This window comes from Pyrus communis, chromosome 14 (assembly GCF_041283825.1).
Source record: "Pyrus communis isolate YQ-2024b chromosome 14, ASM4128382v1, whole genome shotgun sequence".
NCBI classification, from domain to species: domain Eukaryota; kingdom Viridiplantae; phylum Streptophyta; class Magnoliopsida; order Rosales; family Rosaceae; genus Pyrus; species Pyrus communis.
The window spans coordinates 11794432-11816923 of NC_142578.1; the positions used below are offsets into that span (position 1 = coordinate 11794432).

General features: G+C 34.6%; 2 protein-coding genes and 1 pseudogene across 3 annotated transcripts; all 3 read right to left on the reverse strand.

Annotated features, from left to right (window-relative positions):
• Nucleotides 1-1060: 1060 nt before the first annotated feature.
• LOC148691237 (uncharacterized) lies at nucleotides 1061-1705 on the reverse strand. The gene has a single exon (XM_088683958.1). The coding sequence runs from the start codon at nucleotides 1703-1705 to the stop codon at nucleotides 1061-1063; it is 645 nt and encodes a 214-aa protein (XP_088540084.1).
• Nucleotides 1706-8795: 7090 nt separating this feature from the next.
• LOC148691238 (uncharacterized) lies at nucleotides 8796-10409 on the reverse strand (annotated as a pseudogene).
• A 7916-nt stretch (nucleotides 10410-18325) lies between these two features.
• Nucleotides 18326-20422, reverse strand: LOC137713624 (uncharacterized). Of its 2 annotated transcripts, none has more exons than XM_068452946.2 (5): nucleotides 20082-20422; nucleotides 19857-19923; nucleotides 19708-19756; nucleotides 18775-18819; nucleotides 18326-18701 (listed from the first exon to the last, which is right to left on the reverse strand). In XM_068452946.2, exons 1-5 carry the CDS (start codon nucleotides 20343-20345, stop codon nucleotides 18662-18664), a joined length of 465 nt encoding a protein of 154 aa, XP_068309047.2. In that variant the 5' UTR covers nucleotides 20346-20422; the 3' UTR covers nucleotides 18326-18661. The 2 variants fall into 2 exon arrangements, with proteins under 2 accessions (XP_068309047.2, XP_068309046.2); XM_068452945.2 differs by having other exon boundaries at nucleotides 18326-18649; nucleotides 20082-20421.
• Between the last annotated feature and the right edge of the window lie 2070 nt (nucleotides 20423-22492).

The window sequence follows — 22492 nt, forward strand, 5'->3', positions numbered from 1 at the left end:
GTTAACTTCAGGAGCATGATGAATAGTAGTCATCAACTTTGACATTTATGGACTCCATGATGGTTTTTGTTCGTAGGTTGTAGACCCTATATTCCCTGCGGGTGTTGGAATATCCCAAGAAGATTCATTCATCACAGTTAGTATCAAACTTGGTTAGATGTTCTCGATCTCTCAGAATATAGCAAACACTTCTAAACACTCTAAAATACTTCAGCACTGGCTTTTTACCTCTCCAAAGTTCATAAGGAGTCACATCAGTGTCTGGCCTAAAAAACACATTATTTGAAATGTAGCATGCAGTATTCATAACTTCGACCCAAAAGTGTTTTGCCATATTCTTGCAATTTAGCATCACCCTAATCATCTTACACGATTTTTCCTTTCAACAACATCATTTTGTTTAGGAGTGGTAGGAGCCAAAAATTCATGTTTAATGTCATTGGTTGAGCATAATTAATCAAACAGAGCATTCTCAAATTTAGTGTCATGATCAGTTCTGATTCTGATAAGAGAATGACAACTGATCAGAGATTCATTTAGCATTACTTTATACACAGTGAGGAACTGTTGAAAAGTATCTGATTTTTCCCTCAAGAAACACACCCAAGTATATCTAGAGTAGTCATCCATAATTATTAAAATATATATTTTTCCTCCAATAGACAATGTTTGAATTGAACCAACAAGATCCATATGCATTAATTGTAGAGGCTTGGTAGTTACAATATTATTTAGTCTTTTGTGAGCCACTTTGGTCTGCTTTCCCAATTGACAAGATCCACAAACGCACAAATCAAAAATTGAAAGATAAGGTAAGCCTCTAACAGTCTCACAATTAGACAATTTTTGAAGATCTTTGAAGTTAACATGACCAAGTTTTCTATGCCATAACACACTAACATCATCACAAGCTTTGTTGCACTTTAGGGAATTACCAACATTTGAAGCATTAAGAATGTAACAATTGTCTCCAGATCTGGGAATAACTAGAACATGCTTTCCATGTTCGTCCACAATTCAACATCTTTTCTTAGAAAAGCAAACTTCATCCGCCATTTCATCATAACTGGCTAATGCTAATGAGACTCGACTTCAACCCTTCTACATAACTAACATTCTTGAGCTGAGGAAGACCCGAAATATTAACACTACCATTTCCAGTGATTTGGGATTTATCCCCACTATCAAAAATAATGCCACCACCATTGAAAGCTGAAAGAGATAGGAAAGCATCATTGCCCACAGACATGTAACGAAAGCACCCACTGTCAAGATACCATACATTTGGTTTGGTGGCAAAGATATCATTGAGAACAACAAGGCATCTATTGGGGACTTTCTGAACCCATTTGGAGCAAGGATTCACACTTTCTATGATGGATGACTGCACAAGTTGAGTAATTCTGTTGACTTCATAGACAAGTCGATCCACCTGATTCTTCAAAGTATCATTCTTCCCAAAGTGAAGTTTCTTACACTTAGGATGAATATGACCCAATTCACCATAGTGATGACATGTGGGAATAAATCTAGACTTCAAGCTTGGATTGACTTTAGGTGTTATAGGAAAAGATTCTCTCACAAATCTTGATTTGGTACCCATTGAGCTTGAGCCATTTTCCACATAACCAATGCCACTTTTGTCACCATGAAGTTTCCCAAAACTCAGCCTCTTGTTAAATGGTAAGACAAATAACCTTGTCATTTGCCTCACTTAGCTCAAGTAGCTGTTTCTGATTAGCCTTAAGATACAAAGTATTAATTGCTTTCAACACATGAATTTGACTCATCAAGTTTTCTTAAGACTCCAGCAATTTTTGAACTTCAGCTTCAAAAGTAACAATAGCATCATCTTTTTCCTCTTTGTCATTATAATGAAAATCCTTTTCATCTAGTTTAGTTCTGGCTAGACAAAAAGACTTCTTTTCTTTTTGCAACTTAGCAACTTTGTTGGTTAGCTCAATCTTCTCCACTTTTGTAGCACAAGTCTTATCAAAGAAAGTATCATATTTAATGCACAACTTATCATAAGTAATCTTCTCATTGTCATTCAGCATAAGATCATCATCACTTAGAGAATTTCTTCTATTAGAGCAACAAAAGTAACTATTTTTTTCTTTATCATTTGACAAGTCATCAGATTGCATAGACCCTTCACCTTCACTTTCACTCCAAGTAGCCATCATTGCTTTGTCCATTTCTTGATGCACACTCAGCAGCACGATGTCCACTGCCACCACAAGAAAAGCAGAGACTAGATTCTCTTGAGGGAGATTTGTCCTTTCTACTTGTAAATTTTCCTTGTTTTCTACCAAAAGTGAACTTTCTATGTGATTGGTGATTTGAGTTTATAAAAGACTCCCCAATCTTTTTGAACTCTCTTCTTTTATTGTTGAGAATCCTTCTAAATTGGTTGACAAGTAGGGCAAGATCATCATCTAAGGTTTGTCCACACAAGTCACTTACACGTTCACTGTTCACAACACTTTGAAGGGCCACTTCTTTTCTTTTCTTTTCTTAGAGTCATTTTCATCCATATCAAGCTCCATCACATAAGTGATGAGTTTCCTAACCAATTTTCTAAGTTTGATCACATTTAGGTCTTGAAACTCTTAAATGGCAGCCTTCTTTGCTTGAAATCGCTTGGATAAGGATCTTAAAATCTTTTGAACAATGGTTGTTTCATCAATAGGTTTCCCTAACTCCAAGGCTTCATTTGTCAACATTTCAACTTTCTCATAGAAGGCGGAGAAGGTTTCAGACTCGAGCATTCTCAAATCCTCAAATTTTGAAAGAGTCATCTAGAGCTTTAGTGCTCTCACTTATTTATCACCCTCTTGAAGAATTTAGAGTTTGTCTCAAGCTTGCTTGGTAGTTGTGCAATATCGAACATGAGCAAACTGATTAGACGAAATGGCAAAAATGATAACATTCTTTGATTTCCTATTAGCCATGGCCAAAGAAATTTCTCCTTGAGTCCATTCACCTTTTGGCTTAATCATAGACTCTTCATTGACAAGCCTCGATGGAGCCTTCCACTCAAGGGTAAAATAATCAACAACTATAAGATCTTGAGCCTCAAGAAAGATTTGAAACTTCTTGTTCCAAGCGGCATAAATTGTACCATCAAAAAATGGATAAGAGTTACAAGATCCCGTAACACGATCACGATTCATGGTGAGATTCCACCCACTACTAGTAGCTCCCATAGATCAGTCTATGTATATTTAGAACAAATATCTGATACCAATTGAAATTGGTACCAGCTTGAATAACCTGCAATTTAAAATTTATATACGTGCTTGTCTGACTAGTCAGCAATACTCATCAACTAAGATCATATATGTTCGTTTACTCTAACAACGAAAGTAGTCAATTCAAGGCTCAATTTACTGAAGTGTTCCTAGTGAACGAAGATCCAGTTTAGTGCACATTATAACTCTGACAATCTTAGTTGCATGGGCTTATCTATTTTGCTAATAATGATGAACATATATCACAAGCAAATAGTAAGATAAGTAAACTTGAAAAGCGATATATTGCACGGGATGTTTTTGGCAGGAAAAACCCACCTTTGGGTTAAAAAACTGGAGACTCACCACTAAGTCCAATCCATTAGTGTAAACAAAGGTTCATACAAGGACCACACAAGCTCAATTCCTAGATCCCTATCTATATAGCAGCTTTACCTTTGTGCAACCTTGCCTTACAATGAAATGAACTCATTCGGTCTTCACGAAATGGTAGCTCTTCCTAAGCTTTTCACCTTGCGGCACCGCTATCAACTTATGCAAATGATGTTATGATGAAGTTGATGCAAATCTAAATTCAATCAACCAGTTAGATTCTCCAGTCAAACAATTAAAGGAAGAATCTAACTTGGATAAAAAAAAATTGGTCTAAAACGGTTTTAAAGCTTAAAACCAAACCAAGAACTTTATGCAAAACCTTAAAACAATGCAACCCTAATATACAATGATTAGGTGTTTAATGCAGGAACTTGGTTTTGCAGCTAGGGTTCCATAAATAAAGAAGATGCAAGCTTAAAGCTTTGAAGGTACTCTCTCTCTCTCTCTCTAAAATAAATTTTAAACCCCCAAGGACAAAATGAAACCTTAGCGAAGAAATATACCCAAGGAAATCTGATTTTCCATCAGCCAACTAGTCCTAATGACACTTGTCGACTGCAAAAGAAATCTAGGCAGATCAATGGCCAGAAACTGACTACCATCAGAAAGTTGTCAGTCAACCCATGTGGGCTGTCTTAATCTGTGTGCCTAGATAACTAGAAGTCAGCGCACAAAAATGACTAGACAATTAACCTAGACAGAATGCAACACAAATAGAGATATGAGATGAACATGCATTAACAAACCTTTGACGTGAGGTGAGCCACGTCCTTGAATGTTCAATCCCAGTAGCAGCATCCCATAATCAGATAATGTAGTCTAGAACTAAATTGAACATGTGTTACACAAATACAATATTTGACAAGGAAAGCCAAACACTTAAAACTAAACTTTACAGTAGCCCCATTTTCTGGCTTACTAGGGATGAAAATTTTCATTAGAGCTACAAATGTGATAGTCTCAAGGAGGATAAAGCCCCCATTGGGGATGCTCTAAGGCTAGATAAGAAATGATTCCTTAGGATCAACAACGGATTGTAATTCTGATCATAACCCAGTTATAGGCCATGATATTTGATGGTTAAGAGATATTCCTAAGCCGAATTCTTAATTGGCACACATTTTCACATTTTTTTAAAGTCAAACGACTAATGACTTAATAGATGGTTTATACGAGTCTCAAATCAGCCAATAACGGGACTCCTCATGTGCCCGAAAGAATCACCGTCGAGTTCATGCTTGTTGCTATATAAAGACATGGTCATTTACCAAGGAGAGGTCTATGTTCCTCTACCAATAAACTAGACCTTGCACATTCATTAACCTCCACTAAGTCTAACTTAGGCATTAACATATATACCAGTGTAACAATGTCTAACATGTCTATTTTCCTCTTACACACTTGTATAAAAATCGTTCCCAACACACTTTAAAAAAATTAACATTCGTATTTAATTGAAAGGTTTGCAAGAAACATTGGCGACACATTTATTTGATTTGAAAAAATGATATATCTAAAATCAATGATTGATCCAACATGCTTCATACGGATACGGGACAAGTTCTGATGAGAATATATCGACCATCATTAGATTCATTACCATCCTAGATGCACGTGCTCTAGTTTCCTTTACCCAATGATTATAATTATAAACATTAGATCATAAAATCTGACTTTAGGAAAAGGAGAGAAAATATATCATAAAAACGAAACACAAAAAAGATACCCACGTCTTATCATGTCAGAATGTGTAGGGAAAGAAAAAAAGTTATGTCTACGTAATTAGAAAAACAAAAGAAATAATACCAAAAATGATGTGCAGCCTTTAAGACCTAGCTTTCACCTTCAGTTTGGTTTCTCTTATACATGGTAGCAAATGTTCACAAGCATGTTCTTGGCATTAACGTGGTGAGTGAAGGGTTTGGTGATGCGCAAGTATCAGGTGATACATGCATCGATCTTTATGTACATGGGTATGAATATAGTCTCTCTGAATCTGATAGATCGTATATCTAGTTATGTTATTCATCTTTTGGTATTTTTGCTCTAGTTGCATATCAAGATCTTACAATGCATATTCGATTGCTACTTTATTATCACTATATTACATAAGGAGAAAAATGAACTTCCGAACGTTACATTTAAAATTTAAAAGAATTGATGTAAACGTAGATATTAACAAATCAAATACCATCAAATCAACTGAAACATGAAAACACTAACCGAATGCATGGATTTCAGATTATGTTTTGTGAGGCTTGAGGCAAAGAAAGAGTGTATAAGAGTTGTATATATGTACCTTAATTTGGCTTCACAATCAAATTACATTGCTATTGAACTTTTTTTTCTCTTGAGATCTTAAAGAATATCAATATCTATAACAACTTAAAATAATGTACTTCTACGTACATGTTGTATTTTCAATTAGCATACAATTTTCTACGTACATCTTGAAGAATATCGATACCTATAACAAACTACATTTTGTATCAAACCATAAAATAATGTAAACTTACATCAACAAAAATTCGCACACAATTTTCTCTCACAACTTTTTAAGTACTAAAAAATTTTAACAAAATGACTTAAGAATTGCAATCTGAAAATTAACACTTTACATTGATCCATCCCTAAACGTCATATATTTCGAGCAACCTTTTTTCAGTTTAGAACATGTTCTAGTATTGTTGAGGTGATTTATACATTTTGTATTTTCGATTTTACAATTATTACAAAATATACATAAATGTAATTACAATAGTAAAGTGGAGTGACGTTAGGTGTCATTGCATGCCGTTTATACGAGTTTATACTGTTTAAATCCTTCACACAACCTCAGCATTATCAGTAGAAGAACTAAAGGCACGATGGTGTGTTGTTTTTGTACATAAATAGAATATAGTATGTTCCAAAAACAGTCGGCTGGCTTGGTTTGGTTAACCACATATACTCGATTTCATTGATTTATTTTATGTGTAATACTAGAGAGATTAAATTTTGTAAACAAAATAACACAATTGTTGATGATTGAATTATTATTTAAACGTTGATTAATGTACTTATTTCTTATTAATGACACGTCATTTAATAAAAAATTGTAATATAGCTAACATTATCCTTATTTTATTCCCAGCAATATCTCTGTTTATTTCACTATCTAAAGATTCCACAATTGAAATGTCTCAACTGTTACAAATTAGTAAACATGTGGGCGAATCATACGTAACACACACATAATTACATAAAATAATAAACAATGAAATTACCAGTTCTGCATGTGATGTGACCAACAATTCTCATCTATTAGTTTATCGCATTGTTTAAACTGTAATGGTCAATGACTCAATAGTCATTCTTCCCAAGTAATGTCATAGATCCTGCCAATAATATATACTTTAGTTAACTTAAATCATTATTTTCAACCACTTTTTTGACCTTGTCAGGAACATTAATCTTCTAAAACATGTGGGATTGGACGTGGATTATTGGCCACCTCATTCTCTTTGCCTATATCATTCTTTATTTATTTGTAACCAGAAAAGAACAAATTTATTTTGGCACTACATATATAACCACATGACACTTTACTGCAAATTAAAATGTTCTAACTCTGATTTGGGATTTACATATTCATTTATTTATGACTTCACTGTGAACTTTACTTACTTATTGGGACTAGATTTTTTTTTTTTTTTTAACAAACAATATTATCACATTAAGAGGATGAGAGAGTTAGTTAAGCCTCACAATGTTATAACGATAATGTGTTTTAAATTTACTTTTGACGAAAATCGAACATAATATCTCTTACTTCCGGTGAAGAAGAGTACCACTAGATTTTAAATGTACAACTTTGAGTATAGATTTTAATGTACAACGGATTCAGGGTTTCATAGTTGGAACTTGAAACTTCCAACTCTAATGAGATATTTAAATATATGGAGATTTTAGTCTTGTTACATTACACGGTTAGACTAACAACTTTTCCAGAAAATGAAAACAGAGAGAGGTTCAACCACCACGTGGTGATTCAATGGTGAGGATGAATTCCGAGCCCATATGCCGTATATCATGTTTTGCTCAAATTCAATTTCTAGCACTGGTGAATCGCACAATGATGGTAAGGAGAGGCTGAACTGCCTTTATGAGTTTTCTCGACCCTCGAAATGATGGGCTGTCATGGCGAAGCCACCAGATGACCCCCTTTTTAGAAGAAAATTTAAAATTAAAAAAAAAAAGTGAAAGAGGTTCATTTCGTGTATGGGTGTTGAATTCTTTTATGGTGCTATTAACAGCACTGTTGAAGATTTTATTGTGAATTCTTCACAAGTATCTTTTTATGGAAAACTAATGAAAATGGTTTGAAAACTTTGAGTTTTAATAATAAGGACAAAATAAAGGGCAAAGTGAATAGTATCATGATTGACTTTTTAGTGTAAAAATATGATTTTTTGTTAAAGTAAACAATACCGGAAGTTTTTCATTAAAATTCCCTTTTTTTTATGCATCAAAAGTTTTGTGTGCACAATAAAATTTTTAAAGTGTCAAATAATAATCATACCTTTTTAATAATCAAATAAAGTTGTGAGAGAGGGATCCAATTTCTGAATCTCGAGTTATAGATAAATTCACTTAAACACTATATATAAAACTACATTGAAGTTAGGTTTTAAAAAATATATTGGGGGCTTTTATTTTTAAAATGAGTTAATTGAGCTTAAAACTCTTGTGACTTTAATTTATCACGTCAATCAATGGATCTGCTTAAGCTTTTTTTTTTCTTCAAATGCATGTACATGTTTAGATTTTCACATGATATTAACGGTTTTGATTTCATGTATACAGTACACATCCACCATCTGCTGCTAATTGTCAGACCACATACCAAGTAATATGTTTATAAGTTAAGTGCGTGTACCGGCAAATCCATCTTATTAATTTAAATTGGAAAGGATATACATGTTTAATGGCCTAATTGGCTAATTGGGTATTGATTGACAGTCTAATTGAAGAGTTGCTTTCAGATTAAAGGACTAGCAAACAAACCCAAAGGCTAGTGGGAAGGAATACAAATTATATCAAGCTAATCAACCTGACATAGCTACTAATTAATATTGTACATGCATGCATACATGAAACTCTCATCTCCACAAACATAATTTACCCTTACGTAACCGCACTACCTGAACAAAAGTATGACAATTCAAAGCCAACCAAAGAACAACATAACAGGCAAAGTTTCAATTAGATGGAATAGACGACCAATGGGAGTACTATTTGAATTTGACAAGTTCGCAGGAGGATGTTGCTCTTGACATGTCCACATTCAATGTTTACAAAATATACTAGCTATTAAAGTTTTTCAAACATAATTGTATGATCTAATCCGTAAAAACATGTAATCCCCTCTATTTGTCGTATTTGAACCCTATCATTCACATCATATGTCCACATTTGTAGCTATAGCAGCTCTCCATGCATTAGCAATTTATCGTTGTTGCTCTTGAATTTGATTACCCGGTTCATCATAATTTGCTTCATCTTTAGATTTATCATCAAAACGACACTCCTTGTGAAGAAAGTTGTGCAACACTGCACAAGCTAATACTAACTCTACTTGTGCTTTAATTGGAAATGGAGGTGTTGACTTAAAAATTGTGAATTGAGATTTAAATACACCAAATATCTTTTCCATTACGTTTCTCAAGGAATCATGTCAAAGATTGAACAACTCATTTGCATTTACGAGGTCACGATCGTTACTAGCAAAATCTTAAAAATGATATCGAACATCTCGAAACAGAGCTAAAAAGTGGCGACAATTTGAAAATCCACAATCCACTAGAAAAACTTTATCTAATTAAAGTCAAAACACATAAAGTTATGATTTCTAGTACATCTAGTATAAAAATAACTAATTACATGAATACGAATCTTCACTTTAAGTCTGTTCCTCCTTGATACAACATCATCTAGATGGAGTCATGAGTTGAACCCTCCCATCCGCTAAGAATATATATGAATTCCAAATCAAATTACAAGCAGCTAATACATTTTGTGCTATTTTATCATGACGATCACGATAGCTGGCTATTTCAGGTCTCAATACCATTGCTTGTATGTGTTTCATCAATAGGTTGAATTAAGTATCATGTGCTCTTCCCTCCTCCTCCTTCCTCCTCCTAGGGTTATGAGCAACTGCATGATCAAATCAACTGCATGTTTGCAAAAATCAATGAAAATCTTCCTTCAGTATTGAAGCTGAAATTTAAGCTCACTTGGGCAGGTATATCACGTGTTAAGATATGAGTGGAGAGACACTTAAAAAACTCTCCTTTAATTGTGTTATGACATGTAGTGTACCAAGCACATATGTTTCGAGACCATTGAAAACTCTCTCGATATTTAAACCTCTTTCAAGGTCAACATTTACGATTTATAAATACAAAGAAATTGTTAAGTTTAAGCAAGAAATGCATTTCTAAAAGCTGTTGAATATTGAAGAAGATAATGGAAGCAGAATGCGAAGCTCACCACAGACACTGTATCCAGGTGAGGGAAAAGTCACTTGGGGGTCTCAAAACTTGCCTGCCTGAGATCTTCCACGCCATGACAGACTATGCTAATGCTTGTTCCATTACTTCGTCTGCTTCCATCAATGGCGAGGCGGCTGAAGAAAAAAATTGCCGTGAAAGAACTGGCATGGAAGAAGAAATGGGAGAAGAAGCAAGATTGAATGGGAAAGGAAGGAGTAGACTCCTCGTATGCCACAATCACCATTTAATTCTAGTTTTTTTTTTTTTAATTATTGGTTTATTAAATGGTTTTTAATTTAAATTAAATTCTAATTAATTTAAATGATGTGGCACATCAAATGCCACATAAGGTGATATATAAATATTGTATGAAAACATACTAAGAATAGCATTACTGAATTATTTTTGTTTCCCTTAACGCCAATATATGTGAAAACAAAATGGAAAACGTGTGACCTCTAGGTTGAATTTCTTGCCAACAAAAACAAAAGAGTATAAATTACAAAAGACAAATAAATTCAAGGAGAAGATATATACTAATTTATGATAGTTTCTAGAAGTTTTTTTTTTTTGGTATGGTTTGAATGATTTTCAAGAGGAGCACCAATGAAAAAAATCGAGGCTCCTGTGGCTCAGCATGTCCAGCACCATGTAACCCAATCACACCAGACACAACAATAATTCAAAATAAAATTATTTAAAAAAATAAATAAAAGACAAATGAGAAAGAAGATGAAAAATTTGTGGGCCCCCACCCATACACTGGTCCATAGAAAATGAAGATCTTTGAGGGTTTGGTAGTCCTCTACCTAACATTCAAGCATCTCTCGACGGCGGCTGGGAGTTGGGAGGTGAGACACGCAGCGCACGTGTGTGGATAACAGCCGTCGGATGTCCACATCCATTTTTGTCTCTGTCTTAGGTTTACCGTTTCACTTGGAGATGCTTGTATTTTTAAAGCTCAATTAATTGCACTTCACTCCATCCGGTGACATTTGGCCCTCTGAGAATAAAGTTGATCAAATTCTTGTTCAATTCCTTGATAATTTTTTTTGCTTTTAACAAACAATATTATTTATATTGAAGGAGACGAGTAGGTTTAGTATCACAATTAGTTAGCAATAATGTGGTTCAAATTCGTTTTTGTGAAGAATCGAACTTAAGACCTTTCACTTACAAGTGAAGAGAAATATCATTAAACCGTAGTACTAACTGACTTGTTAATTAACTTTTTTTGGGTATTATAATATCATGTTTGGGTATGTAATAGTTTGGGTAAATTATAATATCATATTTGGGTATGTAAATCCTAGTATATTATATTTAGGTGCTCTCACTTGTTGGGCAAGAAAGTATGTTATGTTTACTATAGATAAAGGCACAAAGTAGGAAAAAGACACAAACAAAATTTCCCTTACACCTCTCTCTCTCTCTCTCTCTCTCTCTCTCTCTCTCTCTCTCTCTCTCTCTCTCTCTCTCTCTCTCTCTCTCTCTCTCTCTCTCTCTCTCTCTCAATTAAATTTAGGCCACAATAGCATTACTGATTATTCCTTCAAGTTAACCACTATTTTTACATGACACTCGAATTGCACAACTTTTATTACATGAATGTCGGATTATTGTCATGTAGGTTATTATTATCTCTATCCATATATCAAAAAGGCATGAATTGGCAATGTTTCATAGAAGATAAAGTTGCGGATGTGTTAGCTAAAATGAGGGATTGATCGTGGTACATAGATTCAAGTTCTTGTTACATATCACTACAAGAAAACTGGCTACAGAGAACACCGTTTCTGTTGGTGTCAACTGCTTCATTGCATACTGTTTTCGGTGTGAAAACCTTTTAGCAACCATGCAGCCACTAAATCATGGTCGAGCAGTCTCCAATACACAATCGCCACTGTTTATAAGTCGGTGGTAGACATTAAAATTTAATTAAATAGAATCAGTTCCTAAGTGTGGTGTCGAAATTCCATTGTCTTAGAGTTTTGTTATACACATGGCGGTTTTTCACTGACCAAGGTGTGTCATCCGTAAGATAGATGACAAAATAATAATCCCAAAGATATTATCTATGAGATAATTTCTTGGGATGATGATGAAAGTATCATTGATTGATTGTGATGAGGATTCTTTACTTGTTTGAGTTGATCTTAAATCAGTAATGTATTAAAGATACGATTTAGTAAATAATGATATTTTTAATGTCTTTGACTTTTCAATCTTCCCACGAGCAAGGGAACTGGGTGGTATCATAGTATGCTGCTCAAGCCTCCAGGTTTGTTAGACTGCGTGAGAATATTTGTGGACCTTGCACATTTAAAGTGGGCATTCTCGTCTTCTTCGAAAATAAGTTCACATGTCTTTATGTTTTTTAAAAAATAGCCGCCAGTATCTTGATCACCCAAATTCTAATTCCAAATTCATGGCTTATGTTGTTAGAGATTCCAAATTCGCACCCAAGTTCAAGCCTTCGTTCATTTGTTTCCATCCCAGAAATCATCACACACATGTATTCAAAGTGACTCCAGTTTTATTTCTTGTCTGATCTCCTCCACCTACTCCTACACTGTCTCTTCGCGTTCTTAGAGGAATGGTTGAGGGCAAATTAATGGAGCGCATGCGTGTGTTGATCACACATCTTTCGTGGGAGTAATGTTTTTGTTGATCGAATTGGGGTTCGACTACTTCTTCATTTACTTGGTATGACGCGACATTGTCGCATCTTTTGCCACTTTGGAATCAAATTTTTAGTGTATCCCGATTTATCGCTCCCTCTTGATGTGTTTTTTCTTATTTTTCTAATCTTTTGTTATACTGTTTTGCATGTTCTTACCTTTTTTTCTTAGGTTCTGCTTTGCAAGGATCATGTTTCACTCACTGTTACAAGCTAAATTTCATGAGTAAAGTTGAGATGAAATGTTGATGGAACATATGAAGTTCAAGGGGAGTTGGGACCATTGTAATCTAGCATCAGATAGAGAAATTGACACTTTTTGACACCTATTGAGTGAAATGTGTATCACATGCTTTCTTGATGGAGGTAGTTGACGAATCCTTTCAACTCCATCTCAGCAGCGAAATTCAATTATTATGCCAACCTCTTGGAAGGGTTTTCTCGAACACTCCAACAACAGTTTCGGTCTATTTCATTTGCCTGGGCTGATTACGGTACATGCAGATTATCGTGGAACAATCTACGTTGAGAGTATGAATTTCACATCAGAAAAGAAATGGACTTTGTATGCGTTTATAAATAATTGGATTATTCTCCATATTAGCAATTGGTTTTATGGTAGAACATCAACTTTCTTCATGGTATTAGAGTAAGTTGTCTCGTATATGAAATCCAATGGTCACACATGCTCCACGCCATCCTATTTGTGTTGTCCACCAGCTGATATATAATACTATTAGTAAAGATATTTTAAATACACGTTGCGCCATTCGAGCAGCTGTCACATTCTGATGGTGCTTCGCAACTAGCAGATCATCTCCAACTTGAACCCTAATTCCATCTCTTCCACCTCCTCCAACCGCCTCCTCTTCCGGTTCGGTGGTAGGTTTGAGCCGTAAATCGAGCCGTTCCCATACTTAGGTAGAATTTCCTCCTTGCAAAACCTGCCTGCAAAGAAAGGGTGTCCATGTCCTTATTTATTACATATTCCAAAACTTGTACTCGAGCAAAGTGGGACTATGCTAGCTAGCACTCCCTCTCAACGCCACTCCTCCACCTCCACAGAGGAACATTAGAAAGGGTGTGGACCACATTCATATCTTTGAATTATGGCTCTTTTTGTTTTGGCTATATCACTCCATTATTAAACCCTAGCATCTGATGTCCATGCATTTAGGAGTATGCTTTCAATAGTCTAAACTCTGAGTAGTCCCGTTTTTTTATCTATTAGATTGGTAAGTAAGAAAAAAAAAATAGTATGTTCTTAATTCAACACAACCGTTTATTTTATGTACTACTGTCGAGACTATTGAAAAAAATTGATACATTTAGATTGTCACCATTGAAAACACTGTAGCTAGCTCAAGTTGATAATTGCTATGTATCAAACATCACTGTACAAAAACACTCTTTTTTTTTTTTCTTTTTCCAGTCAAACGATGGATTTGTTGGATTAGATGTTAGATTGTCACCGACGGGTTTGAACCCACACCGTCATGTAAGGGCTCAACCTCTTTCCACCACTGCAGTAAAGGGCCACTTGCTTATTTTTAGTTCTAAATAACTATGTGCCCATGTGTTACAAATTATAATTGTGACTTTGACATTAATTAGGGATATGTCGACGCTTAATACGGTGAAATCATGGGAGGTGATAACTATCTATGGGCTTGTTTAGAAGCACACTTTTGAAGAAAATATTTCTGGGTTCTAAAAGTACTTAAAATTCTTCCCTATAAAAAAAACATCAGTTATGTGCTTCTTAAGCACTTCAAGTGCTTTTCTAGAATTCACTTGCATTTTTACTAAAGATTGATTTTTTAAACATTTTCGTAAAAAAAACATTTTCAATCATTTTAAAAACAATTTCAATCAAGACCGACCTATTATTTGATCAAGTGAAAGATTGGAAATGTACACACACTAAGTTTGATTTTCGTCTCCCTCGTAAAACTTGTGCCAGTTTGTAGCTTAAGTATTGATTTGAATATCACCTTTAGCATTTTTGGGTCAAATTCTAAAAGCGTTGTTAGCTATTTTAAAAGCAGTAACAACATTACTAGTCGTGGTTTTCTTTTATATGAGTACTTCTGGTTTAAACCCTTTTGTTAGAAGTTAATTTGTTATAAACAAATTAAAATTTCAACACAAAAATTGATGTGGTTTTTGAAACAACGCCACTTGGAACAGGTGATTCTCTTGAAAACACTTCTACCACCCATAAACGCTTTTAAACTTTTTTGTCAAACATTGTCAACATTAATTTTAGTTGGCAAGAGCCTTTTTAGAAGCATCCCCAAGCGAGCTTTAGAATTCATAGCATGCTCTGCTAACTGATGAACTAAGAGTATCTCCAAGAGAAGCTGTAAAACCACTTAAACTCTATTTAAAAGAGTCAACTCTAAAAAACTCGTTTCCAAGAGAATCTCTAAAGGACTTTTATATAATAGTAAAGTGAATAATTGTTCTTTAAATTTTTATAGTCATTGATCATATGCTAAATGTAAAAAAATTACAACTCAATTGTTCTTTAAATTTTTATAGTCACTATTCATATGCTAAATGTAAAAAAATTACAACTCAATGGTGGACTCGTGAACCAAGGAGTAGCGGAAAGAGAGAGAGGTTTTAGTAAATGAATGAATGAGTTTAAATTGTCAATAATAAAATATTCAAAATTTGTTAAAATAGAGATTGTTCACTTGCTAATTTAACAAAATTTTAGAACTTGCTCTTGAAAATACTCTAACAGTAGCCTCACCAAACTAGCTAGGCTAATTGAGTTATTTTCTTCTCTGAATATTATGAGGGTGATGCTAGAGAAAGATACCATTTTTTAAAATAATATTTGTAATCCACATGATATGGCGGTTGATGGTTGGATTCTTTCTCTAAATAATTAAAAATAGAATCCAATCATCAACCGCCATATCATTTGGTCTACAAAATATAGCCTAAAAAGATGGAGAATTATTTTTGTTCACCACCCTTAAGTGGTGGTAATGTTCACCGCTTCATTGATTACTATGGATGAGTTTGATTTAATCTACTTACCACGCAAATCACAATATTTAAAGTCATCTGACAATAATTAATAAGGTGGTAAGCATCACCAATTGTATTATGACACTTAGGGCTGGTTTGGTATTGTTATGCTGTGAAAAAAAACTGTTTCTGCTGTGTTATGAGAATAAGCAGCTGTGAAATAAAACAGCAGAGTGTTTGGTAAACTTTTTTGTAAAAGTGTTTTTGAAAAAAAAAAATTAGTATTATCGTGTTTAGTAAACTTTTATGTAAAACAGATGTGAAAAAAAGCCAGTTTTTAAAAGCTGGGTTTTGCAGCTTCTTGTTTTTGGCTTTTTTTCACCCAAAACTATGAAAAAAAGCTGAAGCAGAATGTTTACCAAACACAAAAACAGCTCCCAGCTTTTTTTTATACCAGCTTTTTTCAGAATCACCTCAGTATCAAACCAGGCCTTAGTATACCAAACCGTGTTTCCGGCATACTACAAAATCTTTCCAAGACAAAGCTTTAATTAACCCATCGGCCTTTGGGAACTCAACACCATTCACCGGACCAAATTTTTAATCTGCCTAAAACTCACGACTATTATCCCATTAATCCCTTATATTTATTTTAAGAGTTTTAATCACAAATGGCTCCTGAAATTGACCATCAACATCAAGATAATCTCTAAAATTAAAAATCAAGCAAATCAATGTGCTCATTCCGTCACAATTCTGTTAAAAATTCGGTTAAGTACTGATATGGCACATAAATGGACCCCACAAGATTTACGAGTTTTTATCGCAAATGATCCCTGAAATTGACCCACACCATCAACATGGTCCCTAAAATTGAAAATCAATCAATGTAGTCCTTGAAAATAGGTGTCGCAAATCATTGTGATCCTTCTGTCACAATTCTATAAAAAAAAATGTGTTATTTGCTGAAGAGGGTTTAATTATTAATTAAAAAAGTTGTCTAAATACCTTTTTGCACAATGGAATTTTTTTTTCTTTTCTTATAGTAGGGCCTACTCCAAAAAGAGCTCCCTTCCATAAATTCTCAAAGGCACAAAGCTTAACCAAGGCCTAAGATGGGGTGTGGAAAAAGTTTTCAACCAACAATGGACGCACCTCAGTTATAACCTCATTATCTCAAGGCAGACCTCGTCTTTCTTTGCATCACTAAACCACCAGGAAAGCGCCGAACAACCTCTCCAAGATAAAGGTTGTGAGGATGTTGATCGCCTAAATGTTAATGGTGATGTCCTAGAAGTTGTTGCCAATGGGCCAAGCCGTCACCAAAGGTGATCTCGATCTAGGTTCAATTCAGCGAAGAGTGTCGAAGTGTGTAAAGATTGGTGTATTGAGATTTTTTTTTTCTTTTTTTTTTTTTTTTTTTTTTTGAGAGAATAGAGAGCGAATGAGGTAGAGAAATGTGGACTGGGATCAGAGGTGATTGTAGGAGTGGGTTTTTAGGTTGACAATTTTTTTTTATTAAGCACTAAATTGTTAATTTTTTTAATTTAATTAGACTTGTGTGACCCATTTATATGTCATATCAGTACATAACAGAATTTTTGATAGAATTGTGACGGAATGATTACATTGATTTGAGACACTTACTTGGGGGACTACATTGATCAATTTTCAATTTTAGGGACAATTTTGGTGTCCCAGGTCAATTTCAGGGATTATTTTGATGTCATGGATCAATTTCAAGGACCATTTGTGAGAAAAAAGGACTTATGGGGCCCATTTATGTGCCAAATCAGCACTTAACAGGTTTTTTAACAAAACTGTGACGGAATGACCACATTAATTTGCGACATCTATTTTTAGGGACTGCATTGATTGATTTTCAATTTCAAGGACCATCTTAATGGTGAGGGTCAATTTCCGGAACCATTTGTGATAAAAATCCTTATTTTTATTGTCTGTGGTTCATCGATTTTTTTTAGTACCTACAGATATTCAACATTCAAACATATTTGACTGTTTATTTTGATTTAATTAACGGCTTCGGTCACTCAATTTATTAGTAGATCAAATATAATAATCAAATTTGTATTGGTACGTAGTGCCTTTAGGTATCCAAGGAAATATTTTGGATAAACAAAATAGCACAATTAGGTTGTGAATAAACTACCACGTGTAACTGAAGATGTAGGATAGATAATTGGACCCTGTCCAAACTTGTGCCAATAACATTTTCTTTCCGCTCTTTTGTGCACAGTGATATTCTACCGAGGATTTGGCTCGGATTTGGGCTAAATTGCACAATGAATCAAGTAATAAATACGTATCGAACTTATCATTTACGTGAATTAGACGCGAGACATTCCGGTTACCATGTTACGTTGCTAGTAGCAGAGTCAAGGTTTTCAACTTAAGGTTACATTAAGGCCATAGAGAGGGCCCTTTTGATAGTTATATTATTTGGACCTGCTTTCAAAACCCAGTAACAAGTTGGGTCAGGAAACCACCAAACAAGGTAGAGGATTAAATCTTTACAATCATCTTTTTGAGTCAATCTTCGAGTACTAGTGGGACTTTTAAGGTCCAACAACAAAGAACATACGCATGAATATTTCTTTCAACATAACACTTCACATATGCTCTCAAGGTTCTACGCTTATCGGCCAACGACATAGCACATCTGCTTAAGTTAAACCGTATTGGACAACTAGTTCACACACTTAATTCGGTACTAAAATCCGGCAGATCGACATCATGGAAGGTGAAGGAGCTTGTTCACGCCTGAGTCGAGAGCGTCAACATTTCTCCTCAAGATTTTTCTGGTCATGCATTTAAGGAACCAAAAGAAAACCCAGATCACAAAACCACAGCCTTCTTCAGGTCAAGGGAATTCTGAATTCTTAACCACACATAGGTATATAACCAAAGTAACTGTTAAGGATACAGCTGCAAGGCTAGACTGCCAGCGCCCTTCATTTCTTCGTTTAATCTGCCAAAAAAAGGAAAATTCAACATCTTGCTTATAAAAGCCATCGTTTTGAGGGACCTAAAAGTTTAACCATCCTAAAACCAAGCACCCAACAGTGACATAAGACAGCGTTACTGAGATACAGCCAGCTATCGATGCAAGGCATCACCAGATTTGTTCCAGCACAGGTAAACACTTCCTTGAGTAAGTACTTCCGTGACCGGTTACAACAAGAATATGTGCCACACTGTTAAAGGAAAACATAATTTGGCAAACATTATATGCTTCTATATAACTCATTGACTGCAAAAATCCTTTTCCCAGATGACATAAATTAGTAGGGAAACAAATAACTCCATGTTTTCGCTCGTTCGATTGGTAACAAGCCATCAATTTATATGATGAAACCAAGACATAAATTAGTAGGGAAACAAATAACTCCATGTTTTCGCTCGTTCGATTGGTAACAAGCCATCAATTTATATGAAGAAACCAAGACATAAATTAGTAGGGAAACAAATAACTCCATGTTTTCGCTCGTTCGATTGGTAACAAGCCATCAATTTATATGAAGAAACCAAGACATAAATTAGTAGGGAAACAAATAACTCCATGTTTTCGCTCGTTCGATTGGTAACAAGCCATCAATTTATATGAAGAAACCAAGACATAAATTAGTAGGGAAACAAATAACTCCATGTTTTCGCTCGTTCGATTGGTAACAAGCCATCAATTTATATGAAGAAACCAAGTTGATGAAACCGTTATTCGTGGTTACCGCTATTCAAATTACACAACCATATCACATCATATGCATCAACAATTCTGCGTGATCATAACACTCGGAATTGTAATCTCCCAACATCTATCGAATCACAAAACGAGATGATCAAAGCGTTTAGCAAATACCTGAGACATGAGTTTATATACCGGTTTCCCTTGGTAGCAGCATCAAGAACTGAAATTGAAAATCCAATCACATTGTCACCTTTCAATTTTATTTTTCATAAATTCATCCCCAAAATTAAATATTTATTATGATTTGTATAAACAGATACCAGATTCTTGAAGGCGGCCGGCAGCTTCACCAAAGCAATGCATGTGATCAACTGAGTTGCTAGTAACCTTCGTAATTAGAAAAATTACCAAATCATTCAATTAGGGTTTAATCAAGGGAAAATTAAAAATTTCAGAAAAAAAAAAAACATAATTTTTTCCTTCCGTTTCATCACTTTCTCGATAACCAAACACAAAACAAAATTGAGATGGAAGGAGGGAGAGACCTCCGAGAGGGCCAGGCGGAGGGAGGCGAAGAGGGACGTGAAGCTGTCGGCGATGGCCAGGGAGTCTCTCTCGACCACTTCGAGAGCTCGGAATAACTCGGTCTGGTTCAGCAAGGTGGGTTTCGAATCGGTGCGATCGTCCTCACTGGGGTCGAGTGTGGATTCGGGACAAGTGGACTGCGGATCAAGGCGTGGCTCTGAGATTGGGGCTTTGGAGCTCGTCGGACGGGGCAGTTGAGGTGGTTCTCCTCCATCTTCCTCCATATTCCTGCGGGCTTTGTTCCTGGTTCCGTCCGTAACCGTCAAGAGTTAACTGTTAACAGAACCAAAAATAAACAGAAAAAATAAATAAAAGTAACGGCCCTAGTATATTTCTTGGCACAAAAAAGGACTGTTAGTTTATTTTAGAAATTGATCAAAGTGATTATTATTTTTTAATTACTGATAAGATGAATTTTAAATTTTTTATTGATATCTTGTTGAATGTTGATATTTATTTGATGTATTGGTGAACATCGATATTTAATTTTAAGCAGTTTAACAATTGAGATTTAAATTCTACTCATCTTAAAGTATCTTTAAAGAATATATTAAAATGCATCTTAGAGCATCTGTGCATTGGTTGGTACTAACTATTTTGCCAATCGTTTGGTACTACGTCAGACTAAAAAGTTGATTATTTATACTGTAGATAAGAGATCTTGAAATTAAAAAAAAAAAACTTCAAAAAAATAGCAATCGGCACACACGCTACATGTGTGCAACTAAATTTGTTTTTTTATTTTATTACGACTTATCATTAATAAGCACAAATGACAACTCAAAAAAAAAAAAAAAAAAAGACAAATAAAAAAAGAAGAAGAGAAAAGGTAGGAGAATGTGGGGAATGTAGATAGAGGAAGATGAGAGAAAAGTGGGGTTTATTTATTTATTTTTTAATTGAGAAATTAGGTTTTCATTTCTATTTTTATACTCCATTGATTAAAATCTTATTCCTTTTTAATTTTTGATCAAGATCCTTAGGTTTTAATAAACGTCATTTATTTAGTGTTAGAAACATTACATTTAGTATATATTTATGACTAAACTTTTATCATATATTCTATTTGTAGTTTGTACCCATTTTTAATTTGCAACCCTTTTTTTAACTTGTACCAATTTTCTTTTAAATTTTAATTTGTACCATATATTAATTTCTTTTTGTCCTTTATTTTTTTAATGGCTAAATCGTCAAAATGGTCCCTAAGATTTGCATAACACATTACGTTGGTTGTTGAAATTTCAAATCAATAGAAGTGGTCCCTAAGAATGTCTACCATCCATTATTTTGGTCATTCCATTAAAAACTCCGTTAAGTGTCCCGGAACTCTTGGCCAGAAGTTTGGGCAATATTCAAAGCTTCGTAACTCAATCATTTTTTAACCAAATTCGACCCATAATATATCAAAATGAAGATAATAAAGTGTAGAATAAGATTATACCTATTTAGAAGCCCAATGGTTGATGGAGATGGCCGGAAAATAGCCTCAAAGTTGACTGGTTTGAGGGAAAACTGAAAAACTAAACGTTCATAACTTCTTCAATACTCAACGAAATCAAGTGATTCAAAAACGAAAATCATACAATTCGATGAGACGAAGAGAATGGTACCTTTTTGACGGCTAACTCGCCATGGTTTGGGCAGAAAATGACTCGAAAATGGCTAACTTGAGACCAAGATAGCCACTTTCGAGCCATTTTACGGTCAAATAGAAAAATGAAATCTAATAAAAAAAATACGGAACCACCAGAATCAACGACGTGAGCCTGATGGCTCTGATATCATGTTAACTGCATTAGAAAAATTAAAGAGCAGTGAAGAATTGAGAAGATAAAGAGCTAGGGAGCCAACAGAAAAGAAAGGAAATGATCTTTATTATCAAAAGACTTGAATGAAGTACAAAATGATTCATCACTCAGTTATATAGAGTACGAAGCTTAACTCCAAAGCTAACAGATATAACAAGCATAACAGTAATAACTAACTCTATCAATCGAACAACCTTTCAACAAACTCTTGATGACATGGCACTCTGATATGAATATTGCCAACACTTATTTTCTTGGACGAGATTGGCACCATCAACGAACTCTCCACAATCCAGGCACTAGATTCAAGCTTTGCATACTTGAATATGTTACTGTTTCGAAGAAACCATATAGGGTCGTGGTTTTTGGACCATTATTTAACCGTCGTGGTTTTTATTTTTATTTTTTTTGTTAGATTTCATTTTTCTAGTTTATTTTCTCTTCAGATTTTGTTGAATTTTTCGTCAAGTTCTTCGGTGTTTCCTTCTTCTCTTTGATCCCCGAATCGGATAAGGAAGCATAATCAATTTCTTACTCAATTTTTGTGGATGCGAATCGGCTGA